Here is a 26,818-nt window from a genome sequence, read left to right on the forward strand (position 1 = left end):
GATAGATAAAGCTATAGATAAAAACAGAAAGATAAAACCTTAAAAAACAAAACCAGCAAAACAAACAAACATTTTTTATATCAAAAAAAGTGAAAGATACTAAAGACCATATAAAGATGTTTTAATTAAACAGAATATGAAACTTTTAGGTCCTTCTGTCCCCAAGTCCAACACACAATTTTTATTAATGTAATAATTAAATCTAGAAATAATTTTGCCTGATTTTCTTTATTTTGCTTATTACTAAAAATGATTTAAGTAGCAATAATCTGAACTGTAGTTTCTATTAATGAAAATATTTTAGAGAATAGTAGAAAAATAAAAAGGATCTCATAAAGGTAGTTACGGAGCCATCGTAAGACTCTGCTAAAGTTTGTGCTTCGGAGCACTATAATTATAATTGTCTTTCCAATTCTGATTCTGCAGTTGAAATTTAACTTTTATACTCAAAGACTTATTCTGAACATATGTTCTTAAAGTCCATGTTTAAGGTTTTGTTGTGTGTCTGACAGACTGGCCACAAAAATTTTCATGCTCTTAGAGATTTTTTTAAAGGCTGTTTCCTTGCCTTGTAAATTGAAACATGCTTCTTTTCGCAGACCAACTCTACAAGAAGAAAGGAAAATCATAATAAAAAATGGCCGGCACCCTGTGATTGACGTGCTGCTGGGAGAACAGGGCCAGTATGTTCCCAATAGTACAAATTTGTTGGTAAGTACCACATCATGGCCAAAAATAAGTGAAAGATGATAACACTAATCTCAAACTTTTAAATACCAAATAATGTTTTAAGAATTTACACAAGTTTTACCTTAGGCTTTAAATCAACTAATCCTTGGCTGTAGTTTTATATTCACCACCAAATATGGAATCAGTGCTATTTCCAATGAAAGACTATCTATAGAGGGAACAATTTAGCAACTAAAGGATTAGCCTTAATTAGTTATCCTTGGTAATCCAGGGAAAATATTTTATATTTATAAATGCTCGCAGATGCTAATGGGGTAGAATCATACCATGGTTTTGCAGATTCCTGTTGGTGTAGAGTATAGGCTTTGTCTTGTGCTCTACTGTTTTCAAACATTCTGTTAAAGAATCACAGATGCTTCAGCTGATTTCAATGATAAGAATTTTTGTTATATGGGCTAGAGTTCTCTTATACTACATTAATGATTTAAAATACTTATTCATTTAACACATACTTACTGAGTTCCTATTTAGCCCCAGGTAGTGAAGCAGAGTATTAGGACAGAGAGTGGGAAGCAGGACAGAAATATCCCTGCCCTTAGAGAGCTGGTGGTCTAGCAGAGAAGATAGTTTATTACAATACAGCTGGGTCAGGCTAGGGTACAGGAGACCAGGTGTCATGGAGCATGTAGCAGGTTGACCTAACCCAATGTAGGGGGAGCATTTGCGAAGTTTCCCAGGGATGAAATATTGACTGAAGAGAGTGAGTCACTGCAGGCCAGGGAAATGGAGAGGAGTATTCCAGGTCGGAAACCAGCATGGTAGAGTCTGGGAGTGAGACAGGGTGGGTTCAGGGAACTGAAAGATGTTGAGGAAGGTTGGGACATAGAGTGTAAAGAAAAAAGTGTCAGAAATAAGGAAGAGGCCAATTTGTTTAAAGCCATGTTAAGGAATTTAGATTTTTTTTTCCCCTAAAGGATTGAGAATACTAGCAAGAGAATGATTAAAGCTGGGGAAAAAAGTGAACTCTGTGTGTATGTGTGTGTGTGTGTGTGTGTTACATAGAATTACATTGTCAAAGATAAACAGAGCTGTATACTACCACACACTAATTAAAGTGGCAAGGGTGGTTTTATTCAGTAATATTATTGCCTAGGGAAAAGAGTCCAGCTTGAACTGAATTCAACTTCAGTTTGTACAGAGGTGACTGGGTGTCTTAAAGGGAGAATGAGGGAGTAGGGAGGAGTGGTGGGTGTGGGCAGGTTCAAGGAAGTGGGAACAGAAAAATTGAGAAAGGGGTTTGGTTAGTGTGAGACCCTTCTGAGTTTACTAACTGGCAACTGTTGCTAATACCCTCCCACAGGGACTGAGAAGGACAGTGAGAGTTATCTCCATGAATGTTTGCATTTCAATGAATGTTTGCATTTCATGCAGCTCTAGGTGGTAGAAGATTTACCTCTTAGAGGGGCAGAGAAAGGATTTATAATTGCAAGCTTTCTGAAGTAACTGCTCTAAGAGAAGATTCGGGGTCTATCTGCCTATCACCACGTTTTGGCTGGAACAAGTATAAATTCTCTCTTGGCAGTGTTGTGCTTTTATAGGCAGGCACTTTAAGGGGGACTGGGGTCATCCCAAGAATGCAGCCTTGAGCAGTTAGAAGCTCTGCTGGCTTTTGTTCTGGTCTCTTAGTGGGGAGGGTAAGTGAAGTCATTTGTGCTGAGAGGGTTGCAGTTGTTATAGGCCAAGGTTGGGGCCTAGTCAAGAAGAGGGCTCAGAGGAGCCTGACTAGAATTTAGTCAAGGAGGGAGTCTTTGTCAACACAGAGGAAAATTATCTGGTGATGAGATGAAAGAATTAATATGTAGGGAATAGTTAAGTGAGAGAGATTGTATCAGAGAATGAGATGCCTGAATTCAAGATTTCAGAGGTAGTGTTCTGGGTGAGGGCAAGATCCTAGGTATGGCTATGGAAGGTGAGTAGCGGAAGTGGAGAAGGTCTTCGGAGATGAGGAGATCAGGGAAGAGCATTTGAGAAAAAGGCAACCGTATGCACATTGAAATCATCTAAAACAACAGGATTTGTAGTGGAAGGTGAAGGTGGTCCAGGTGTCAGAGATTGCGAGGGATGGAGACTGGTGACCTGGAGGTAGATGTAGATGCCTGTGGTGAAGACAAGCAGAGATGGTAAAGCCCTGAGGAAGCAGATATGGGAGAACGTTTGAACCCTGAGATACATGTGACAGGATGGGGCAAAAAGCTCATCCTTGAAATGAGATGACTGCAGGGGAATAACAGCCAGCTTTCAGTCTAAGTCAGCGTATGAAGGAAATGTTAAGCAAGGAAGTTAGAAACATAGAACTATTGGGGAATTTTTCAGAGGATAGTGAGAAAATTGAAATGTAGGGGAACAGTTGGAAATTAGGTCAGAGAAAGGAAGCCCAGGAGAGCAAGGGAGTTGGGAATATCACAGAGTATTCCATCTTGGGCTGTGAGCAAGGTTGACAGAGATGTGAGCCTGGTGAATTTGGTTGACCACAAGGGTGGTGAGTGAAAGGAAATGCTTTGAATTACATCAAGTTTAACGATACATTCTGATATTGCCGACTAAAAAACTGCATGCACGGTGTGAGATTTGTGAGTTGAGTTTTATGTGGGACAAAATGAGGGCTTTAGCCTGGGAGACAGCATTTCAGATAGCTCTGAGAAACTGCTCCAGAGAGGTGGGGGGAAGGTCAGTGTTACATATGCTTTTAGTGAAGGGGGTGCATGCAGTCAAGCACATGTTTTGGCGGAGACTTGCTGCTAGTCACGAGGAGCAGATGTCACCATTAATGATTTTAGTGCTTTTCTAGATATGAGGAGATGCAAGAGTTGGGCTCAAAATGTCCTCCTGAAAACATCTAACTATCTGAAGGCCTGTTCTGCCAGTTTTTCCCAGAGCACAGAGTGCCTGATTCCTGATCTCCACCCTGAAATCCTTCCAGGGTGTGTTGAAGGTCAGCGGTTACAGTGGTTTGTGACTTAGTCCTTGTAGAGGCAGATGGCAAGTGGCAATTTTTCGTTGGCAATATCATCCAAAGACTTGTAGGAGTACATAACCAGATCCCCAGTGTCTGTAAACATGTTTATTCTCATTAGGGAATTTGTAAGTTACTTAATTTATCAAACCAAGTTAATAAGTACTTGGAAGTACTTATTACAGGAAGTCTCTGTGAACATAAGAATTTCTTTTTCAGTTTCCATAATACCAGTAGGGTGTTACTTTTCTTGAGAAAGTAATAGAGTTATACCATATAGTACCTTGGTTTACTTATAAATCACTTGAAACATCATTTCCTGTTGTTATTCTCATCCCCCAAAACACAAATCAAGTATGTTATTCTTGACATTGAATTTGTTTTTTCCTTTTTTTATTCTTTTTTTCCCCCTCTTTTAAGTAACGTATTACACTATTTAAAAAAGCAAGATTTGAGAAACTAAATTAGCCTAATTACAGGAATGTTTCAAAGAAACGTTGAACTCTTACTTTTAAATTTTTACAAAATAAGTGGAGTGATTTATTCCAGCAAGCACCTCAGAATATTCCAGAATATTCATTTCTTTTACATATGCTTTTTCTAACTTGAGTAGGAGTTGATATAGAACTGTTGCTATGGTGAAGTGCATTCTTTTTTGCAGGGTATAAATTTCTATATAGGGATACTGTTGAAAAAGAACTTACTATGTAAAACTCAATTTTAAATATTTTATAGGTGTTAATTATAAAATACACTCTGAAAATAATTTCCTGAAAGTCAGGTGGCATCGTTGCTTTTGATAGTCATGTAATTTTAAGAAATGGTCTTTTGCACATGTAATTATACTTTTCTGGATTCTGTATTATATGAACTCATTGTAATGCTTCTAAACAAGCCAACTTACTGCCTGCTTTTCCTCAACCGGTTTTAAGAATACTCATTTTTTTTCACATCTCACAATCTTGCATTGATTTATGAATTTTTTACTAGCATTGTTTTATGAATATTTTATTCTTACAGATTTTGACACAGTTACTTTGTGTCAATATTGTGCTTGATTTCAGGCTTACAAAGAAGAGACACAATACCGCTCTAATTTGGTGGGAGATAGAGCCAATTAAATTAACACTGATGGAGTACTTATAAAGGCTATGAGGGAACTAACGGATTATCCAGTAGAAAAATTGGCCACAGACTTCAACAGGCATTTCAAAGTACAGGATATCCGAATGGTCAATAAACAAACTAACATTTTTTTTTTAACCTGCTACACTGGATTTTCTGGCAGGAATATAACAAAGAATCAAATAGAAAGGAACTGTGACTTTGAGGTGCTTGTGGGACATTTGGTGGAGATCCCAAGGTGAAGGTGGATATAAAAGCCAGGAGAGAGGACTGAGCTGGAGTTAGGGATTTAAGAATCATTACGATGCATGTACAGGGAGTTTAGATTCTGGGTCTGTCACTCAGGGAGATTGTATAAAAATGTAAAGAAGGCTGAAGAAAAAGCCCTCTCAGGCATGACATAGAAGAGTCATTTCACTGAAAGTGGGTTTAGCTGAAGAGAATTTTTCAAGTATCTTTTAAATATATCCCTACCTAATTTTTAGCATTCAGTTATTGTTTCATCTGAACATCAAAAAAAACCAGAAATACAAAAAATTTAAAAAAACAAGGTGCTATTGTATATTCCTTTTTATCCTTTAAGACCTGGCTCTGCCTCCTCTTCTAGGAAACCTTGTTTGACTTCTGCAAGCATAATTGAAAGGAATACGCTTTTAAACCCTCCCTTTTTGGTTCCCTTCCCTGACTCATTACATAATCTGAGTATTTGTAGACTTAGCAGCCACTGAATCTGCCCACCTCCAGTTTATTCTCCACTCTGCAGCCACAGGGCTTTTCCTAACCTGTCATATCACTCCCTTATTTGAATTAATGCTTAAAATTCCAGTCGTATAGTTCCCAGCGTACTGCGCCACTAAGGGACTTGGCAGATGGTCTTCCCTCTGCCTAGAATGTCATCTTCCCCCACACCGTCCGCACCCACCTCCCACACACCCACCTCCCACCCCACATGCCCTCCAGCTCCTGCTTTTCTTTAAGTCTGGTCCTGGTGTCACATCCCGCACTAAAGCTTCCCTACCAAAGCTGGGATGGGTACCCCTGTCACATACCCACAACACTCTGTATTTCTCCCCAGTTTAGTCTTTATGCCACTAAATTGTAATTGCCTTTTTTTGGTTTGTGGTTCCCAGTGGATTATAAGCTTGAAGAGAACAGGGACTTTGCTTCTCTGCTTTAGTTATAATCCTACTGTCAATCACGGCTCTCTGGCACATAGCAGGCATCTAATCAGATTTGTTAAATAAGGATTAACTTGAAGTCTTGAGCAGTCTCCAAGTCTTACTCCAAATCTGTGCTTTTTTCTTCTTCACAAAATGTTATTTTTCAGGATGTTATATGGGAAGTTCACAACTTACACAGTAATTATACTATAGAACTAGAAAGGGACATTAGGGATCATTTAGTGTAACCACCTCTTCATACTTGTGAGTAAACCAAGGCCCAGAAAGGGGAGCTGACTGCCAGGGGTTAAGTTGAATAGTCTTGAACTATTTCCCAAAACATGAAAGTATGCTAAGGCAAGCCAGTGCTTTCCAACCTTTTTCACTTCGCAGCACACCAATAAAATGATGCTAGTGCTGGTACACTGGCATAAAAGGAGAAGGAAAAGGTTGCTCAGAGCAAAAGGAGGTTGTCCTGGGAGCTCTGACTGCCCCAGCTCCACCTGCCACTTTGAGGGTCAGCATCTTGGAACACCTGTAACCTGTGAAGCAGACCAAGACAGTTTGCCAAGACATACTGTTACCAACCAGGGTTCTTAGCCTCCTTAATCAATAGAAATTGATAAGAGGCCAAACAAGAAATTCAGGCAAGGCTTTATTGGGGCCCCTGCCTCAGCAAGGAGGAGCGAGAACAAGCAACAGGTTCTCTGGCTCACTCAGGGAGGCCAAGCTGGTTCCTTATATGGGGTGAGGGTAGGGGTGTGTCCAAGGGATGGGCTGGAGAGTGACTTAGGGGGTTCGCCCATCCCTTTGGTGGTGCTGTATGCAGGGGGCATGCTCAGTACCCTGCTTTTGCTCCCGGCTCTTCAGAAGTGGCAGTTCGGTTTTTGGTCTCTTTGTATGTTGTTATCCAAAATTTACCCCAACTGCGCATTCATGCAGTTGTTTTTAGTCTCATATAGTTTTTTTGTATTTTGTTTCTCGAGGAGACGTTTGTCCAGGTGCAAGCACTGCAGCAAAGGGTCCCAGGTCCCAGCCTGTCTCAGTACCGCTTGGGAAACGCCACCATAACCCACAGCAGTCTCAGGATTGTTTACTTTTTAAACCAAATGACTTCGTAATGGATAGATTTTTTTATAGCAGTCCAAGGTGGAGTTTTTAGTTTGTGGTTTTTTTGTTTTTTTTTTAATATAAATAATATAAATTTACCTTTTGGGAGGGAGAAAGGGAAAAGTGTGGTTGGTGGCTTCTAAATTTGTAAGAGGGAGGAAAATGAGTCAAATACGCAGAGCAGGAAGATTCCCAGGAAGTGCTCGAACCCTGTGGATCTCTGTCACCCAAGGGAAATCCACAGCCCAAGTATTCTAGAGTGGGGCAGGATGGACACTAGAGTCCTGGTCACAGTTTCTTACCCTGAGATCAAGAAGGTGCCTTAGAACCTACTACCATGTGGGCACATAGTAGGAGCTCACATATTTGTTACAAGAATGATACTTGAAACTAGTCAAGTTGAGGTAGTGTGCGAGGAGAGCAAAGACCACAAACTTTCCATTTGCTCTCTTCTCCCAGAACAAATACTCCCAGAAATGCTTGTTTTGTCTATATAAATGTTAAAAGTAAGAGTGATTACAATAATGTGCATACCCTGTTGACTTTGTACCTAATGACAAAGCAGAGCAACAATAATGCATACCATAAAATATGTTTGAGTTGTAAGCTTAATTTAATTCTATGGCCAGATTATTCTCATGATTCTGCTATAAATGTGTTTTCTTTTTAATTGAAGTTTAGTTGACTTACAGTATTGTATTAATTTCAGGTGTACAATATATTGATTCAGTATTTTTATAGATTATTCTCCATTTAAAGTTGTTACAAAATAATAGCTATATTTCCCTGTGCTATACAATATAGCCTTGTAGCTTATTTATTTTACACATAGTAATTTGTATCTCTTAATTCCCTACACCTATCTTGCCATTCCCCTGTTCCCTCTCCCCACTGGTAACCACTAGTTTGTTCTCTATATCTGTGAGTCAATTTCTATTCTATTATATTCCTTCGTTTGCTTTACTTTTTAGATTCCACATGTAAGTGGTAACATAAAATATTTGTCTTTCTCTGTCTGACTTATTTTTCTAAGTGTAATACTCTCTAGGTCCATCCACATTGTTATGAATGGCAGAATTTCATTCTTTTTTATGACTTAGTGTTATTCCTTATATATATGTACCACATCTTCTTTATCCGTTCATCTGTTGATGGACACTTAGGTCTCTTCCATATCTGGGCTATTGTAAATAATGCTGCTGTGAACATTGTGGTGCATGAATCTTTTCAAATTAGTGTTTTTTTGTTTTCTTCAGATGCATACCCAGCAGTGGAATTGCTGGATCATATGGTAGTTTTATTTTTAGTTTTTTGAGGAACCTCCATACTATTTTCCATATGACTACACCAATTTACACTCCCACCAACAGTGTAAATGGGTTGCCTTTTTCAGCATCCTCACCAATATTTTTTATTTGTAGACTTTTTGATGATAGCCTTTCAGACAGCTGTGAGGTGATATCTCATTGTGGTTTTGATTTGCATTTCTCTAATGATTAGTGATGTTGAGCATCTTTTCATGTGCCTGTTGGCCATCTGTATATCTTCTTTGGAAAACTGTCTATTCAGGTCTTCTGCCCAATTTTTAATGCGGTTGTTTGTGTTTTTGATGCTGAATTGTTTATATATTTTGTATATTAATTCCTTATTGGTCATATCATTTGTAAATATTTTCTCCCATTCAGTAGGTTGTCTTTTTGTTTTGTTGATGGCTTTCTGTGCTGTGCAAAAGCTTTTAGGTTTAATTAGGTCCCATTTGTTTCTTTTGGCTTCTGTTTCTTTTGCCTTAGGAAACTGATCCCCAAAAATACTGCTGTGATTTATGGAGTTTTATGGTTTCAGATCTTTAATCCATTTTGAGTTTATTTTTATATATGTTGTCATAAAGTGTTACAATTTCATTCTTTTAAATGTAGTTGTTCAGTTTTCCCAGCACCACCTATTGAAGAGATTGTCTTTTCTCCATTGTATATTCTTGTCTCCTTTGTTGTAAATTAATTGATCATTAGTGTGTGAGTTTATTTCAGTGCTCTCCACTCTGTTCCATTGATCTTTGTGTCTGTTTTTGTGCCAGTACCATGCTGTGTTGATTACTGTAGCTTTGTAGTATTGTCTGAAGTCTGGGAGGGTGATACCTCCAGCTTTGTTCTCTTTTGTCAAGATTGCTTTGGCAACTAGGGGTCTTTTATGGTTCCATATAAATTTTAACATTATTTGTTCTAGTTCTGTGAAAAATGTCATGGGTATTTTGATAGGAATTGCATTAAATCTGCAGATTGCTTTGGGTATTATGGACATTTTAACAATATTTTTTCCAGTCCATGAACACGGGATATCTTTCCATTTCTTTGTATCACCTTCATTTTCCTTCATTAATGTTTTATAGATTTCAGAGTATAGGTCTTTCACTTCCTTGGTTAGGTTTATTCCTAGGTATTTTTTTCCTTTTGATGCGATGTTAAATGGATTGTTTTCTTGCTTTTCTCTTTCTGATAGTTCACTATTGGTGTATAGAAAAGCAACTGATTTTTTTATATTAGTCCTGTATCTTGCAACTTTACTGAATTCATTTATTAGTTTTAATAGTTTTTTGGTGGAGACTTTAGGGTTTTCTATATATAGTATTATGTCATCTGCAAATAGTGACAGTTTTACTTATTTTCTTCCAATTTGGATGCCTTCTATTTGTTTTTCTTGTGTGATTGCTGTGGCTTGGTCTTCCGATATTATGTTAAATAGAAGTGGTGAGAGTTGGTATCCTTGTCTTGTTCCTGATTTTAGAGGGTAAGCTTTTAGCTTTTCACTGTTGAGTATAATGTTAGCTGTGGGTTTATCACAAATGGCCTTTATTATGTTGAGATATGTTCCCTATATACCTACTTAGAGAGTTTTTATCATGAATGGATTTTGTCAAATGCTTTTTCTGTGTCTATTGAGATGATCATGTGATTTTTATCCTTCCTTTTGTTAATGTGGTATATCACATTGATTTTGTGAATATTGAGTCATCCTTAAGCCCCTGAAATAAATCCAACTTGATCATGGTATATGACCCTTTTTATATATTGTTGGATTTGGTTTGCTAATATTTTATTGAGGATTTTTGCATCTATATTCATCTTAGATATTGGCCTATAATTTTCTTTTCTTTTTTTGTAGTGTCTTTGATTTTGCTATCAGGGTAATGGTGGCCTCATAGAATGAATTTGGGAGTGTTCTGTCATCTTCAGTTTTTTTGGGAATAGTTTGAGAAAGATAGGTATTTGCTCTTCTGTGTATGTTTGGTAGAATTCCCCTTTGAAGCCATCTGGTCTGGACTTTTGTTCACTGAGAGGTTTTTTAAATTACAAATTCAATTTCACTACCAGTAATTATATGTTCAATTTCACTCCTAGTGATCATTTGTTCAGATTTCTTCTTGATTCAGTTTGGAAGGTTGTCTCTTTCCAGAAATTTGTCCGTTTCTTCTAGGTTGTCCATTTTGTTGGCATATAACTCTTCATAGTATTCTCCTATGATTTTTTGTATCTCTGTGATATCAATTATTATTTCTCTTCTTATTTATTTGGGCCTTCTCTCTTTTTTTTCCTTAATGAGGTTTATCAATTTTGTTTATCTTTTAAAAAAATCAGCTCTTGGTTTCATTGTTCTTTTCTATTTTGGGGAGGGTGGTTGTCTCTATTTTATTCATTTCCTCTCTGATCTGTATTATTTCCTTCCTTCTTCTGACTTTGACCTTTGTTCTTCTTTTTCTAATTCCTTTAGATGGTAAGTTAGCTTGTTTCTGTAACATTTTTCTTGTTTCTTGAGGTAGGTGTGTATTGCCATAAACATACCTCTTGTAGCTGCTCTTGCTACATCCTATAGATTTTGGAGTGTTGCATTTCCATTTTCATTTGTCTCAAGGTATTTTCTGATTACCTCTTTGATTCCTTCATTGATCCATTGGTGTCTTAGTAGCATGTTGTTTAGTCTCTGTGTGTTTGTGTTTCTTCCATTTTTCTTCCTATAATTGATTTTTAGTTTCACATGGTTGTCATTGAGAAATGCTTGATATAATTTCTACCCTCTTAAGTTTGTTGAGGCTTATTTTATGGCCTAGCATGAGAACATTCCATGTGCAGTTGAAAAGAATGTGTATTCTACTGTTTTTGCATAGAATGTCCTGTAGACAGCTGGTCTAATGTGTCATTGGAGACCACTGTTTCCTAATTGATTTTCTGTCTGAATGATCTGTGCATCCATGTAAGTGGGTGTTAAAGTTCCCTACTATTATTATATTATTGTCAGTTTCTCCTTTTATGTCTGTTAGTATTTGCTTTATATACTTAGGTGCTCCTCTGTTAGGTTCATATATGTTAGTGAGTATTATAGCCTCTTCTTGTATTGATTCCTTTATCACTATATAATGCCCTTTTTTGTGTGTTTTGTTATAGACATTGTTTTAGAGTCTATTTTGTCTGATATAAATATTGCTACCTCCACTTTCTTGTTCTATTAGCATGAAATACCTTCTTCCCAACCTGACTTTCAGTCTGTGTGTTTCTTTAGCTCTGAAGTAAGTCTCCTGTAGGCAGCATATAGATGGGTTCTTTTTAAAAAAATCTCAGTAGCCACACTATGTCTTTTGACTGGAGCATTTAGTTCATTGACATTTAAATTGATTATTGATAGGTATGTACTTTTTGGCATTGCCATTTTGTTACTTGTTTTCTGGTTGTTTTTGTAGTTCTTCTCTGTTCTTTTATTATTATTTTAGTTGCTTCCCTTTTGGCTTGATGATTTTACTTTTGTGGTATGCTTGTGTTCTTTTCTCTCTAGTTTTTGTTTACTTATTGTAGGTTTTTGATTTGTGGTTACCTTGGGATTTATTTATGTTGACCTATAACTATATCTACTTGTTTTAAATTGGTAGTCATTTAAGTTCAAACACATTCTAAAAGATGTGTTTGAACAATTTTTTACTCCCCTGTTAGAGGACAGTGGGAATGAAAAGTCCCAGCCAGGGCTTCCCTGGTGGCGCAGTGGTTGAGAGTCCACCTGCCGATGCAGGGGACACAGGTTCGTGCCCCGGTCCGGGAAGATCCCACATGCTGCAGAGCGGCTGGGCCCGTGAGCCATGGCCGCTGAGCCTGTGCGTCCGGAGCCTGTGCTCCGCAACGGGAGAGGCCACAACAGTGAGAGGCCCGCATACCGCAAAAAAAAAAAAAAAAAAAGTCCCACCCAACTGAGAAGGCATCCTGAGACCAAACGATGAGGCAGGCAGCCCCATATAATCAATGCGTCAGTTTATTATAGGGTAACTTACTCACAGGGTGCAATTGGGATTGAGGAGACAGTGATACGGAGGCATTCGTAGGTGCAGTCTGCACTGCTGAGAGACCATTGAGACAATTTTATAATTGACCTAGGGTGTGGGGGATAGGTGCTTGGAAACAGAATGTGCATTCCTAAATTAAATTTATGAATGGGTAGCTAGTCTTGTGGGCACTAGGAATACATCAGTGAAGGTTTTCATCATTGTTTGGGGACTAACAGAGCATAGAGGCCACCTGATCCTAATTATTATTAAACAATATCTGTTAACTCAAAGCCCTTAACAACAGAGAAGTGATTTACTGCATAGTACAGTCCTGGGTAGTGTCAGTGGAAGGACAGGAGAGACTCTAAGGGCCCGAGATGGCATCAGTTAGCCTAACAGCTATATATCCCCTCTCCCACATTTTGTGTTTTTGATGTCATATTTTACATTTTTATGATTATCCCTTTACGGTTGTTTATTGTAGTTATAGTTCCTTCTACAATTTTTTGTCTTTTAATCTCATACTAACTTATTTAAGTGGTTGATCCTCAGCTTTTACCATATATTTGCCTTTACTACTGGGATTTTCCTTCTCTATAGATACTTACTTCATGTTATAGTCTCTTCCACTTAGGGAAGACCTTTGAACAGTTCTTTTAGGGTAGCTTTAGTATTGATAAACTCTTAGTTTTTGCTTGTCTGAGAAGTTCTTTATCTCTCCTTCAGTTCTAAATGTTAATCTTGCTAGGTAGGTTATCCTAGTTTGCAGGTTTTTCTTTTTCAGCACTTTAAAAATATCATACCACTCCCTTCTGGCCTGCAAACTTTCTGCAGAAAAATCAGCTGATAACGTTATGGGGGTTCCCTTATATATGACTGTTTTTCTCTTGATGACTTTAGAATTCTCTCTTTAACTTTTGCCATTTTAATTATGGTATATCTTAGTGTGGGTCTATTTGGGTTCATCTTGTTTGGGAGTCTCTGTGCTTCCTATACCTGATTATCTGTTTCATTCTTCAGGTTCAGGAAGTTTTCAGCCATAATTTGATCAAATATATTTTTGACCCCTTTTTCTCTCTCTTCTCCTTCTGGGACCCCTATAATGCAAATGTTGGTTCGCTTGATGTTGTCTTAGAAGTCCCTTAAAAAGTTCTCAGTTTTTAAATTTGTTTTTCTTTTTGTTCTTCTGATTGGGTGATTTCCATTATTCTATCTTCCAAATCAGTTGTGCATTCTTCTGTATCACCTAGTCTGCTATTAATTCCTTCTAGTATGTTTTTCATTTCAGTTATTCTTAAGTTCTGACTGGTTCTTTTTTATACTTTCTTGGTCCTTGTTACAATTCACACTGTGTTCCTCTATTCTTTTCCCTAATTCAGTTAGCATGCTTATTACTAATGCTTTAAATTCTTTATCTGGCAAATTACTTATTTCTGTTTCCTTAGTTGTTTTTTCAGAGGTTTTCTCTTGTTCTTTTGATTGAAACAAATTCCTTTGTCTTATTATTTTACTTAACTTTCTCTGTCTGTGTGAAATTAGGTGAAACAGTTACCTGTTGTGGTCTTGAAGGGGTATCCTTGTGTGGGAGTGACCTTATATAATCTGAATGTGCCCAGTGCCTTTGGTGGGAGAGCTAGATCTCACGTGAGCATGAGTCACATCTTTCCCCAGGGTGTGCTAGAAGCCATCACCTTGGTAGGCAATGGGATTGGAGGTGGAAGGCCCAGGGCCAGAGCCAAGTGAGAGCTGGAGCTTCTCCTCTGCTCTGTGGCCAACACCACCCTATTGGGGGCAGGGGCAGGTCCCAAGGTGCAGGAGCAGAAGCCCTGAGAGTTGGGTCCAAGCTGGCTCCATTCCCTCAAAGTGTGTGCTCTTGCTCTCCCCACTCCCGGCACCAGTACCCTCGCCCCAGAAGGGAGCAGTGCTGGAGCAAGAGAGTCTGGGTGCGGGCTGTTGGCCTCAGCCACTGTCAGATCCTGAGACTGCTTCTGGTGTGCTGCCTCTGTAAGTGCCAGTAATGGCTGCCCCTGCCCTGTTCAGATGCTGTTCTCAGTCTGAGCCGCCTTTTTGCTTTACAACTGAGCACTCCCCTCGGCTGCCGCAGCTCTCACCCTAGTGTGGAACTGTGCCGTAGAGCAGGCGGGGCCATTGTGGGCACTTGGCCTAGATCTGGGCACAGGCTGTGGTGGTCCTGGCCACAGTCAAAGCCCAGGACCACTTCTGATATGCTGTTTCTGTCAGCACCAGTAACGGCTGCTCTTACCCCATTCAGATGCCATTCCGGGTCTGGGCTGGCAGTCCCTTGCAAGTGAACATTCTCTTCAGCTGCAGCAGCACTCACCCTAGCGTGGAGCTGTGTCACAAGGCAGGTGGGGCCTGAGCGGGTGCTTGGTTCAGACTAGGGCATGTGCTGGAGTGGTCGCAGGAAACCTTCCAGAGTCCAGTGTAGTTTCAATTTGCTTTCTGCACCTTGTTTCAAGAGTAAGGAAGTTTGGGCTTCCCTGGTGGCGCAGTGGTTGAGAATCTGTCTGCTAATGCAGGGGACACGGGTTCGAGCCCCGGTCTGGGAAGATCCCATATGCCGCGGAGCAACTAGGCCCGTGAGCCACAACTACTGAGCCTGTGTGTCTGGAGCCTGTGCTCTGCAACAAGAGAGGCCGCCACAGTGAGAGGCCCGCGCACTGCAATGAAGAGTGGCCCCCTCTTGCCACAACTAGAGAAAGCCCTCTCACAGAAACGAAGACCCAACACAGCAAAAATAAATTAATTAATTAATAAACTCCTACCCCCAACATGTAAAATAAAATAAAATAAAATAAAAATTAAAGAGTAAGGAAGTTTGTGTGCACTCTTCGTGAACGTTGTCTAGGTTTCTTTCAGCCTTCCTGTTAGTCCCACTGGCTTTCTAACCAGCTAAGGGGACTCTTCTTCCCTGTGTTGGACCCCAGGGCTGGGGCGCCCAATATGTGGCCTGAACTGCTCACTCCCCAGGAAGGATCCCCCTTCTCTTCTATGTCCTTTCCCAGGGGCATAGGTCCTGACCTGATCGCTTCTCTTCCCTTCCTGCCTGATTCTTTGTGGAGCTTTCTTTTTGTTTATTTATTTTTGTTCAAAACTATTTTTTATTGAAATGTAGTTGATTTACAGTGTTTCAGGTATACCGCAAAGTGATTCAGTTATATATATATACGTATATGTATATATATTCTTTTTTGGATTATTTTTTGTAAAAGGTTATGAGAAGATACTGAAAATAGTTCCCTGTGCTATACAGTAGGTCCTTGTTTTTTATATATTTTATATAGAGTAATGAGTATTTGTTAATCCCAAATTCCCAATTTATCCCCACCACCCCTTCCCCTTTGGAACTATAAGTTTGTTTTCTGCATCTGTGAGTCTATTTCTGTTTTGTAAATAAGTTCATTTGTATCCTTGTTTTTGATTCTCTCTGTGGATCTTTCTTACAGCTTTGGTTGTACAAGAGTCTTTCTGCCAGTCTCCAGTTTATCCTCAGTGAGAATCACTATAAATGTATTTTTCACATAGCATTATCATCATATATTGTTAATGATTGGAGGAAATATTATTGACATTTGAATGTTATTTTCTATCATTTCTGTCTTCTCTTGCTCCTTTCTTCCTGGATAAACTGCTTTTTTTTTTTCTAAATCAACAGTTTTTTTAAAACTCTTTTTTTAATTAATTTTTTTTATTGGTGTATAGTGGATTAACTAATGTTGTGTTAGGTTCTGCTGTACAGCAAAGTGAGTCAGTTGTACATACACATATATCCACTCTTCTAGATTCTATTTCCATACAGGTCCTTTCAGAGAATTGAATAGAGTTCCCTTGCTAGGTTCTTCTTCTTCTTATTATTATTTATCTATTCTATATATAGTAGTGTGTATATGTAGGTTCTTTTTTTTTTAACATCTTTATTGGAGTATAATTGCTTTACAATGGTGTGTTCGTTTCTGCTTTATAACAAAGTGAAGCAGTTATACATATACATATGTTCCCATATCTCTTCCCTCTTGCATGTAGGTTCTCATTATTTATCTATTCTATATATAGTAGTGTGTATATGTCAATTCCAGTCTCCCAATTTATTGCCTCCCTTCCCCCACTGGGAACCACAAGTTTATTTTCTACATCTGTGACTCAACTTCTGTTTTGAAAATAGGTTCATTTGTACCATTTCTTTAGATTCCACATATAAGTGATATCATATGATATTTGTTTTTCTCTTTCTGACTTACTTCACTCTGACAGTCTCTAGGTCCATCCACATCTCTACAAATGACCCAATTTCTTTCCTTTTTATGGCTGAGTAGTATTCCATTGTATATATGTACCACATCTTCTTTATCCATTCCTCTGTTGATGGACGTTTAGGTTGCTTCCATGTCCTGGCTATTGTAAATGGTGCTGCAATGAACATTGGGGTGCATGCATCCTTTTCAATTATGGTTTCCTCTGGATATATGCCCAGGAATGGGATTGCTGGATCATATGGTAGCTCTATTTTTAGTTTTTTAAGGAACCTCCGTACTGTTCTCCATAGTGGCTGTATCAATTTACATTCCCACCGACAGTGCAAGAGGGTTCCCTTTTCTCCACACCCTCTCCATTGTTTGTAGATTTTTTGATGATGGTCATTCTGACCAGTGTGAAGTCATACCTCATTGTAGTTTTGATTTGCATTTCTCTAATAATTAGTGATGTTGAGCATCTTTTCATGTGCCTCTTGGCCATCTGTATGTCTTCTTTGGAGAAATGTCTCTTTAGATCTTCCACCCACTTTTTGATTGGGTTGGGTTTTTTTTGATATTGAGCTGCATGAGCTCTTTGTATATTTTGGAGATAAATCCCTTGTCAGTTGCTTCGTTTGCAAATATTTTCTCCCATTCTCTGCGTTTTCTTTTCGTTTTGTTGATGATTTCCTTTGCTGTGCAAAAGCTTTTATTAGGTCCCATTCATTTATTTTTGTTTTTAATTTCATTCACTCAGAGGTGGATCAAAAAAGATCTTGCTTCAATTTATGTCAGAGAGTGTTCTGCCTATGTTTTCCTCTAAGAGTTTTATAGTATCCGGTCTTACATTTAGGTCTTTAATCCATTTTGAGTTTATTTTGTGTATGGTGTTAGAGAATGTTCTAATTTCATTTTTTTTTTTACACGTAGCTGTTCAGTTTTCTCAGCACCATTTATTGAAGAGACTGTCTTTTCTCCATTGTATATTCTTGCTTCCTTCACCATAGATTAAAAATATGGAACACTTCATGAATTTTCTTGTCAAGGATAACTGCTTTTTAAAGTGTTCTGACCTGTGCAGAATGTTCCTCTTCTCTTTTCCTATCTCTTACTCATCTCCAGTGATTGAACTACTCAGCCTTCAAGACCCAAAATATGCTACTGCCTCCTTAGAGCCTTCCCCATCACTGTGGCCAGAAATAATTTCTTTCTATTCTAGCACTTTCTCTGTTCCTTTTTTAAAAAATTCTTATCGTGTACTACTTTTTGGTACATGAGTGTAGTGGGAAAGTGCCTGACTGTGATGGGAGATGTAATTTCAAATCCTGCTCTGCTGTTAGTTTACTGTCATCTCAGATAGGCCACCATACTCGCTGGGTCTTGATTTCTTCATCTATAAAATGAAAGGGTTGGGCAGAGTAACAGCTAGCCCTCAGTGGAACGTAAATTGGAAAGCATGTAGATGTTGGAAGGATTTGGACTTTTATCTTGGTATCTCACCATACAGCCTGTACTTCTCTCCAGCCTCATTCTCCCCCTTTCTGTTTGGAGTTTGCCTTGGGTTAAAAGTGCAGGGATTTGGCTGAGAGCTTGTCTGGACGAAGCTTTCGCTGAGGAGTCTCTTACTGTAACGTGCCACTGATTGACGTTTTCAGGGAATAAAACACTTTGATACCGTTGAACTTTTTCAACAGTCTGCAGCTATTATAAAAGTAGTTCTACCATGATTCCTTTTTTTTTTTTTTTCTCGGTACGCGGGCCTCTCACTGCCGCGGCCTCTCCCACTGCGGAGCACAGGCTCCGGACGCGCAGGCCCAGCGACCATGGCTCACGGGCCCAGCTGCTCCGCGGCATGCGGGATCCTCCCGGACCGGGGCACGAACCCGTGTCCCCTGCATCGGCAGGCGGGCTCTCAATCACTGCGCCACCAGGGAAGCCCTACCATGATGCTTTTTAAAGGATAGATGTCAACATCTGTACTTGTCAAGGAAGAAAGCAGTTTTTGCAGAAAATTAGGTGATACTCAAGTCTTGGAAATTAACATTGAACAATTTTATCTTTTTTTTTTTTTTTTTTCTGCTATGCATCTCCTGACTTCAGGGATATTCTGACTGATCATCGCTGTAGTTTACCCAGTGAGAAATCCAAGGATGCTGGCTCTGAGCTAGAGCAGCACTCTCATTTAGTGGTGACTGTGATTTCTTGTCATTGAGTAGGGATTCCCTTTGAGACATCTGTCAGGGTGGTCTTCACTTAGCATCCCAGTTCTACTACTTAGTAGTTCTGCATTACTGGGCAAGGTAATAGTTAGCTTCCCCAAGCCTTTCTTTCCTCACCTGTAACATGAAAATACAGTGATACTAGTATTACCTCATGAGACTGTTATGAGAACTGGATGAGATGACGAATATAAAATCTTGAGCACAGTGCCTGGCACTTGTTGTCTATGATTTTCTTATGATACCTTGAAGTTTACCTTTTTTTTTTTATCTTTACCTCTTTTTTCTCCCAAAGAACATGGCATTAAATGTGGAACTTGATTAGCTATCTTAAAACTTACTGATTTAAATTCAGTGTTTTGACTCTTAGTACACAATACTAAGATCTTATGACATGCTATCCAGACATTGCCAATACTAAGGTAAAAACTTTAAAGAATGAAATTCTAGCCTCTCCAAAGGTTCATCAGAGTAATAGATGCTATCCAGAAACAGTCCCCTTGGTGCAATACTTCACCTTTTGTTCCCTGTCATTCATCCATCCATCCACCCATCCATGTGTGGTTTCTTGAGAACTTGCTCTGTGCATGGCATCTTGCTTGATGCTATCACAGGTTTGGGCACTGTCTAGGCCAGTCCTGTTGGGTGCATTACTAGTAACTTTAGTAGGCTCCAGAGTGGGTAGTGGTTTTTTGCCAACTTTTGGCTTCTGGCTATTCTGTTAGAATGCTTACTCATCCAAACTGGTCTTCCAGATAGATTTAATGTATCTTTCATATCTGACACCCTTTGATGTGTGGTACCTCAAATACATATGATCCTCACTAAAAGATAGATAAACACATTAAATAGGTGAAATTCCTTGATCATGTATGTACTTGCTATGTCATCTTGGGAACTAGAGAGGAAAGGCAGTCACATATCCCTGACTAGTTTTACAGAGAGTACAAATGACTTTTTGAAATGTGAGTTCTGTATACTTTATAAACTTGGGTTATATATTAATCTTTTTGACCAATCTTTATAAAGTATTCACCTATAATTTCTTTTTTTTTTTTTTTGCGGTACGCGGGCCTCTCACTGCTGTGGCCTCTCCCATTGCGGAGCAACAGGCTCCGGACGCGCAGGCTTAGCGGCCATGGCTCACAGGCCCAGCCGCTCCACGGCATGTGGGATCTTCCCGGACCGGGGCACAAACCCGTGTCCCCTGCATCGGCAGGCGGACTCTCAACCACTGCGCCACCAGGAAAGCCCTAGATGTATCTTAATACTATATAAATATTTTCGTATATACTTAAAATTTACATAAATATGTGCCACTGAACCTATCTTATTGTATTCTACCTTGTAAATAATTGTTTTAATAATTGTACAAAGTAGATCTTTTCATTTTCCTAGTGACAGACAATTTCTATTTTTTGTCTATTACGAATACAAACAGTTATTAGAGTGAACAGCTTTATAAATGTCTTTTTGAGCGCTTGTGCATTTTCCTAGATTTCTAAAAGAGGAATTGCTGTGTCATATGTACCAGTATATGGACTCTTTAACATCAGTTAAAGCGTAAATATTTCCAAAATTCCTGTCCACATTCTTGCCAACATGCTATGTAAACAGACTTTTAAACTTTTTGATGGTATGATGAAAGTAAAAAGTTATTTCTTAAAATTATTCCTTCAAAAGTTTTCACTATGGATATTTCTTTATTTTTTCATATGAATGTAAGGAATAGGTCCCTTGAAAAATACTGCTGATTTCATTTTCCTTTCCCTGATTAACATGTTTTTGGACTTTCATGTTTCTTTTTTTTTTATAAATGTCATATTCATGTCCTTTGCCCATTTTTCCATTGTTTTGGTATTATTAATAAGTAGGAGTACTACTTCTTTGTTATATGCCTTTTCATTTTGTGTTTGATGACTGCTTTTAACAGCGGTTTTAAAAATTTAATCAAATGTATTAGTCTTTTCCTGTATGATTTATATTTTTGTGTTGCTTTTCCTGTCTTGTTCAGTAAATCATTCTCTACCTTCATGTCATTAAGTCGTTCTCCCATGTTTTCTTCTAAAAGTTTAAGATTTGCTTTTCACATTTCTTTCTTTCATCCATCTAGATTCGATTTAGGGACTCTGTGAGATTCAAGCCTAACTCAGTTATCATATGGATACCCAATTGTCCCACCATTGTTTATTGAACCATGGTATCTTTTTTGCTTATTTATAAAATAAGCAAAATACCAAGTGCCATGTATACGTTTGTGTCCGGGCTTTCTGTTACTGCTATGTTTACCTGTGCCTAAAGCAATATTGCACTTTTAATTACTATAGCTTTATTACAAAGTCTCCTCTCACAATTGTGGTTCTTCAAAATTGTATTGACTTTCCTTTGTTTTTTGTTTGTTTTTAATCTATCAAAGAAATTTCAAAATTAACTTCTGGAATTGTATTGCTTGGTAGATTAATTTGTGAGAATATATTCATTTCCTTTTTAAAATAACCTTTATTGAAATATACAGAATTATGCACAAATCATAAGTGTACAGCTTAGTGAATTTTCACAAAGTGTACCCATTTAAGTATCCCAAAACCAGGTTGAGAAGTAGAACAATAGAATGGAAATGAACACATTCTAAAAGCTCCACTTGTAGAGTATGAGAGGGCCTCCCAGCAGCTACTTCCCCCCTGAAAGTTAATCACTGTCCTAATATCTTTTACCAAAGAATAATAGTTTTGGTTATTTTTGCTTGTTTTTGAGCCTTATATCAATAGAGACATACAATATATACTCTTTGTGTCTGGCTTCTTTGATTCAACATTGGTTTTATACAGTTCATCCATATTTTTTGCGTATTATTTATTTCCATTTTCATAGAGAATTTCATTGTATAAATACATGATAACTTTTCTGTTCTATTGATAAACATTTGAGTTACTTCCAATTTAGTACTATTATGAAAAGTATTACTGTGAACATTCTTTTACATTTTTTTAATATACATCGTATACATTTCTGTTAGACATGTACCTAAGAGCAGAATTGTTCAGATATGTTTACTTTCAGCTTTAATAGATTCTGCCAAACAGTTTTCCAAACTAGTGTTCAATTTACTTCCCCAGTAGCAGTATATAAAAATTCTAGTTGTTTTGCATCTTTGCCAAAGCTTAATACTGGCAGTTTTTGGTTTTAACTTTAGCCATTTAGTGAAATGATGTGGTCTCTCTGATTTGGTTTACATTTTCTTAATGATTTGAAGTAGAATGTCATCTTACTGGCCATTTGTGTTTTTTCTCTTGTCATTCATTAATTCATTACTTCATTCATTCATTCATTCATTCACTTAGGCTGCATTGGGTCTTTAGTTGTGGCACTGCGAGGTCTTTGTTGTGGTCTGTGGGATCTTGCACTGCAGCACATGGGCTTCTGTCTAGTTGTGGCTTGCAGGTTTTCTCTCTGTAGTTGTGGCACATGGGCTCCAGAGCACGTGGGCTCTGTAGTTTGCGGCATGCAGGGCTCTCTGGTTGAGGCGCTCAACGAGCTCAGCAGTTGTGGCGCATGAGCTTAGTTGCCCCATGGCATGTGGGACCTTAGTTCTCCAACCAGGGATCGAACCCGCGTCCCCTGCATTGCAGGATGGATTCTTTACCACTGGACCGCCAGGGAAATCCCTCTCTTGTCATTTAAAAAAATTTTTTTCAGCCATATTTCTTGAGGTTGTCTTTCTTTTGATTTGTGGGAGTTCATTATGTATACTGTATTCAGGTCTTTGGGAAATAGTACATATATCTTTTATTCCATAATTTTTCATTCTCTTAATTACATCTTTTAATGAATAAAAGTTCTTAATTTTAATGTACTCTAATTTTCAGCGTTTTTCTTTACAGTTAATTGTGATTCATGATCAGCTTATGAAATCTTCGTCTACCCCCAAGGTCATATGTTATTGTCTAATAACCTTATAGTTTTTCCCTGTCTTTCAAATCTATAATCCACCTGGAATTGATTTTTATGATGTAACTTAAGAAATCAAGATTTAAAATTTTTCTATATGGATATCTTTTTGACTCAGCACTAGTTATTAAAAGGAACATCCTTTGTCCACTGTGCTACAGTGTCACTTTTGTTGTAAGTCAGGAAACTGTATACATGTCAGTCTGTTCTGGACTGTATTCTGTTCCACTGGTCTATTTGTGTCTGTGCCGGAATCACACCAGTTTAATTATTGTAGCATTACAATATTGAGCCTTCTAGTCTATGAACGTGGCGCTTTCTTTAATTTACTTAGGCCTTCTTTAATTTCTTTCAGTAATGTTTTGTAGTTTTCTCTTTAGAAGTCTTGGTCATTTTGTTAGGTTTATTCCTAGGTATTTGATTTCTTTTGATACTATGGTAAATTATATCATTAAATTTTTAAAATTTGTAATTACTTGTTGCTAAAATGTAGAAATAAAGTTGGCATTTGAATACTGAACTTATGCCCAGAGCTCTTGCTCAATTCATTTGTCAATTCTAATAATTTTCATAGATTACTTTAGATTTTTCTGGAAACACAGTTTTTCCTGTATGTCATTATTCCTTTATGTAGGAATAATGACAGTTTCATAATTTCATCATTTTCTTTCCAATTCTTATACCTTTTATTTCCTTTTCCTGCAATTTTTTAAATGAATGGATATTGAATTTTATCAGATGCTTTCTGTGTATCATTGGAGAGCATCATGATTTCTGTATTCTGTTAATGTGGCGAATTACATTGATTGGCTTTTGAATATTAAACCAACCTTACATTCCTCAAAAATTCTAAATGGTTTGTATATCCTTGGATTGTCTTATTAATATTTTATTAAGGAGTCTTGCATATATTATATATTTATGGATGAAACTGACCTGTATTTTTTTTTTCTTGTAATGCTCTTGTCAGGTTTTGATGTCAAGATTATGTTGGCTTTCTGAAATGATTTGGGAAGAGTTCCCTCTTGTTCTCTTCTCTAGAAGAGTTTTTGTAAGATTGGTGCTATTTTTTTCTTATATGTTTACAAGAATTCAGTGGGGAAGTTATCTGGGTTTGGGGTTTTTCTTTTGGAAGGGCTTTTAATTACAGATTTAATTCTTCAATAGGTATAGGATTATTCAGATTTTCTATTTCTTGTGTAATTTCTGTCAATTTTAAAAAAGAAATCTGTTCATTTAATTTGAATTTTCAAAACATTTCATATGCCAAATGTTCATTTGTTTATAATAGGCTTATTATTTTTTAACATCTGTAGGAGAATTTTAAAAATTTTAATCATAAGTTTTATCATTCGACTTGTACCAAGTTCGTTTCCTTTGCTCTTACTGTGCTAGGCTCTTTCTGTTCCAAGAAACACAGATTCACTCAAGTTCCTTCAAGTAATGGAGATTCATGAGGCTCATTATAAAGCCATATGTAATCCTAAGAGAAAGGAATCACACAGGAAGAGCAAGATCTCTAGTATACCTTGGCTTTAGGGAGACTGGAAATGTATGGTTAGTAAGGATATGGGATATCTTTAGAGATGGGAACAGGTTTACTTTTTAATACCTTTAATAGTAAGACTTTCTAATGCTTTACTCTAATGCCCCCATTATTTGCATGAAGTTTCTTATTTCCTCTTGGCTCTTCTGTATTTTTTCTTTCCCTGCCCTACCTTTTGGTTACTCATAACTTCTTACTCATGGTCCCCAGTGCCTTGTAGCCTCATTTTGTGTTTCTTTTCAACCTCTTCTCCAGTTTGACTGAACCTCTCCTTGGTTCTCGATTTCACCTCCCAAGAGATTAGTTGATTAGTTTCAGAAGACCGGTATGTGAAGCCACCTCTTAGGCTGTTGGTCAGTTACCGATTGGTTACTCTTGACCAGGCAGGTATTGCCAAGAGTGGTGGGTCCACATAGCATAGCACATGGATGCCTTAGGCTAACTCCTCTGTAGAGGGCTGCAGCTGGACAGTTTCTCTTAGGATGAGTCTATACATGGCAAGTACTAGAATTAGTTAATACAGGTAAGTTCTAGAAATTAAATCATTGCAAGTGTTGCAGCTTTTCTCCCGTTTTCACTTATTCTGGTGAAATACCAGTGAGTAATTAAATCCTGATAAAACCAATATCTAGAATTTGGTATTATCCATCCCTTTAGCAGTTATCCCTCTTTAACTGAAAATATTCATGTGCTACCAACCCAGATTAGGGCTTTCTGCAATTAGATGTGTAATACCTATAATTTTAGTATGGACAAATGGAAATTGATAGATTTTAAATGTAAGTAATATAAAAAACAGACATAGGCAGATTAATGATTATTTAAAGAGAAAGCCATAGTATTTATCTCGTTTAGGTTGCTTCTTGTTATTTCCTTTTTTAAGTCCAGAAACAACCATGTGTGCTGCTGAGACTTCACTGTTCTGTAATAGCACAGGTCAAGTTGAAGACAAAGAGGTCCTCTTTCCTTTTGTGATACTTAATGGGTGACATATTTAAACACCACACCTTAATCTTTTGCCTAATGCATTCTCATTTATGGAATAAATTGTAGCTATTACACAGAAGCCCCTCTAGTACAATAAGTGAAATTGCTTTTTAATTTTCTAGGGGGACTCAGAGAGAGTAATGATAATTACTGGACCAAACATGGGTGGAAAGAGCTCCTACATAAAGCAAGTTGCATTGATTACTATCATGGCTCAGATTGGCTCCTATGTTCCGGCAGAGGAAGCAACAGTTGGAATTGTGGATGGCATTTTCACAAGGTAAAAACATTAGTTCTATTTGAATATATTTCTGACAATAAATCAAGCCCACATCGTCACATGAATTTTCTTCTTATGTACATAGTTAGGTGAACAGATTTGCTATATAGGATTTTGCTATTTAGAATTTCGGAACTTAAAGAAATCATTTCATCATGAAATTAATATCAGAAGAGACCTAGGAGATCATTTTGTCTGGTCATTTTAAACTTGTTGTTAGTTACCGAGTTCTTTCTTAAAGGAAATTATTTGTAGAAGTTGAAAATTAAACAGATAAAAGCAGATCTGCTCTGCCTTAATCAGAGGTAGAAGGCTTGAACCTAAATGTCCATCGACAGATGAATGGATAAAGAAGGTGTGGTACATATATACAATGGAATATTACTCAACCGTAAAACAGAATGAAGTAATGCCATTTGCAGCAACATGTATGGACCTAGAAATGATCATATTAAATGAAGTAAATCAGACAAAGACAAATATCATATATCACTTATATGTGGAATCTAGACAGTGATACAAATGAACTTATTTACAAAACAGAAACAGACTCACAGACTTAGAAAACAAACTTATGGTTACCAAAGGGGAAAGGTGGAGGGAGGGATAAATTAGGAGGTTAGGATTAACATATACACATTACTATATATAAAATAGATAAACAACAAGGACCTACTGGACAGCACAGGGAACTCTATTCAATACTCTGTAATAACCTATATGGGAAAAGAATCTGAAAAAGAATAGATATATGTATATGTATAACTAAATCACTTTGCTATACACCTAAAACTAACACAACATTGTAAATCAACTATACTGCAATATAAAATAAAATTTTTCTTAATTTCAAAAAAAAAGAGGTAGAAGGCTTGGGGACTTGGCTTCTAGGCTCTATAAAGCAGTCTGCAACCTAGTCTACCCTCCTTATTTTTATAGGTCGGGAACTGACAACAGACTGGAAAAGGCACTGGCCCAAGATAATTTAATTCATATTCTTTTTTGCTCTAAGGACATAACATGCAACTGGCTAAGATTTACCCTCAACCTTTAAACCTAAATTGCATGCCATATTAGGAATATAGGTGAAATATCGTGGTCTCACCAATTAGGATTCATAGTTTAATCTATTTACTTAGATTTATCAGTTCTTAAAATATTATTTATACTTCTTATACTTACATT

General features: G+C 37.5%; 1 protein-coding gene across 4 annotated transcripts in view; it reads left to right on the plus strand.

Annotated features, from left to right (window-relative positions):
* Positions 1–26,818, plus strand: part of MSH3 (mutS homolog 3) — a 179,797-nt gene that overhangs the window by 119,980 nt on the left and 32,999 nt on the right. For all 4 annotated transcript variants that reach the window (XM_019929750.3, XM_019929751.3, XM_073802256.1 and 1 more), the window contains exons 19-20: positions 600–711; positions 25,476–25,633. In XM_019929750.3, coding sequence (XP_019785309.1) covers positions 600–711; positions 25,476–25,633 — 270 coding nt within the window. The remainder of the gene's footprint in view (positions 1–599; positions 712–25,475; positions 25,634–26,818) is intronic.

Source organism: Tursiops truncatus, chromosome 3 (genome assembly GCF_011762595.2).
Source record: "Tursiops truncatus isolate mTurTru1 chromosome 3, mTurTru1.mat.Y, whole genome shotgun sequence".
Taxonomy (NCBI): domain Eukaryota; kingdom Metazoa; phylum Chordata; class Mammalia; order Artiodactyla; family Delphinidae; genus Tursiops; species Tursiops truncatus.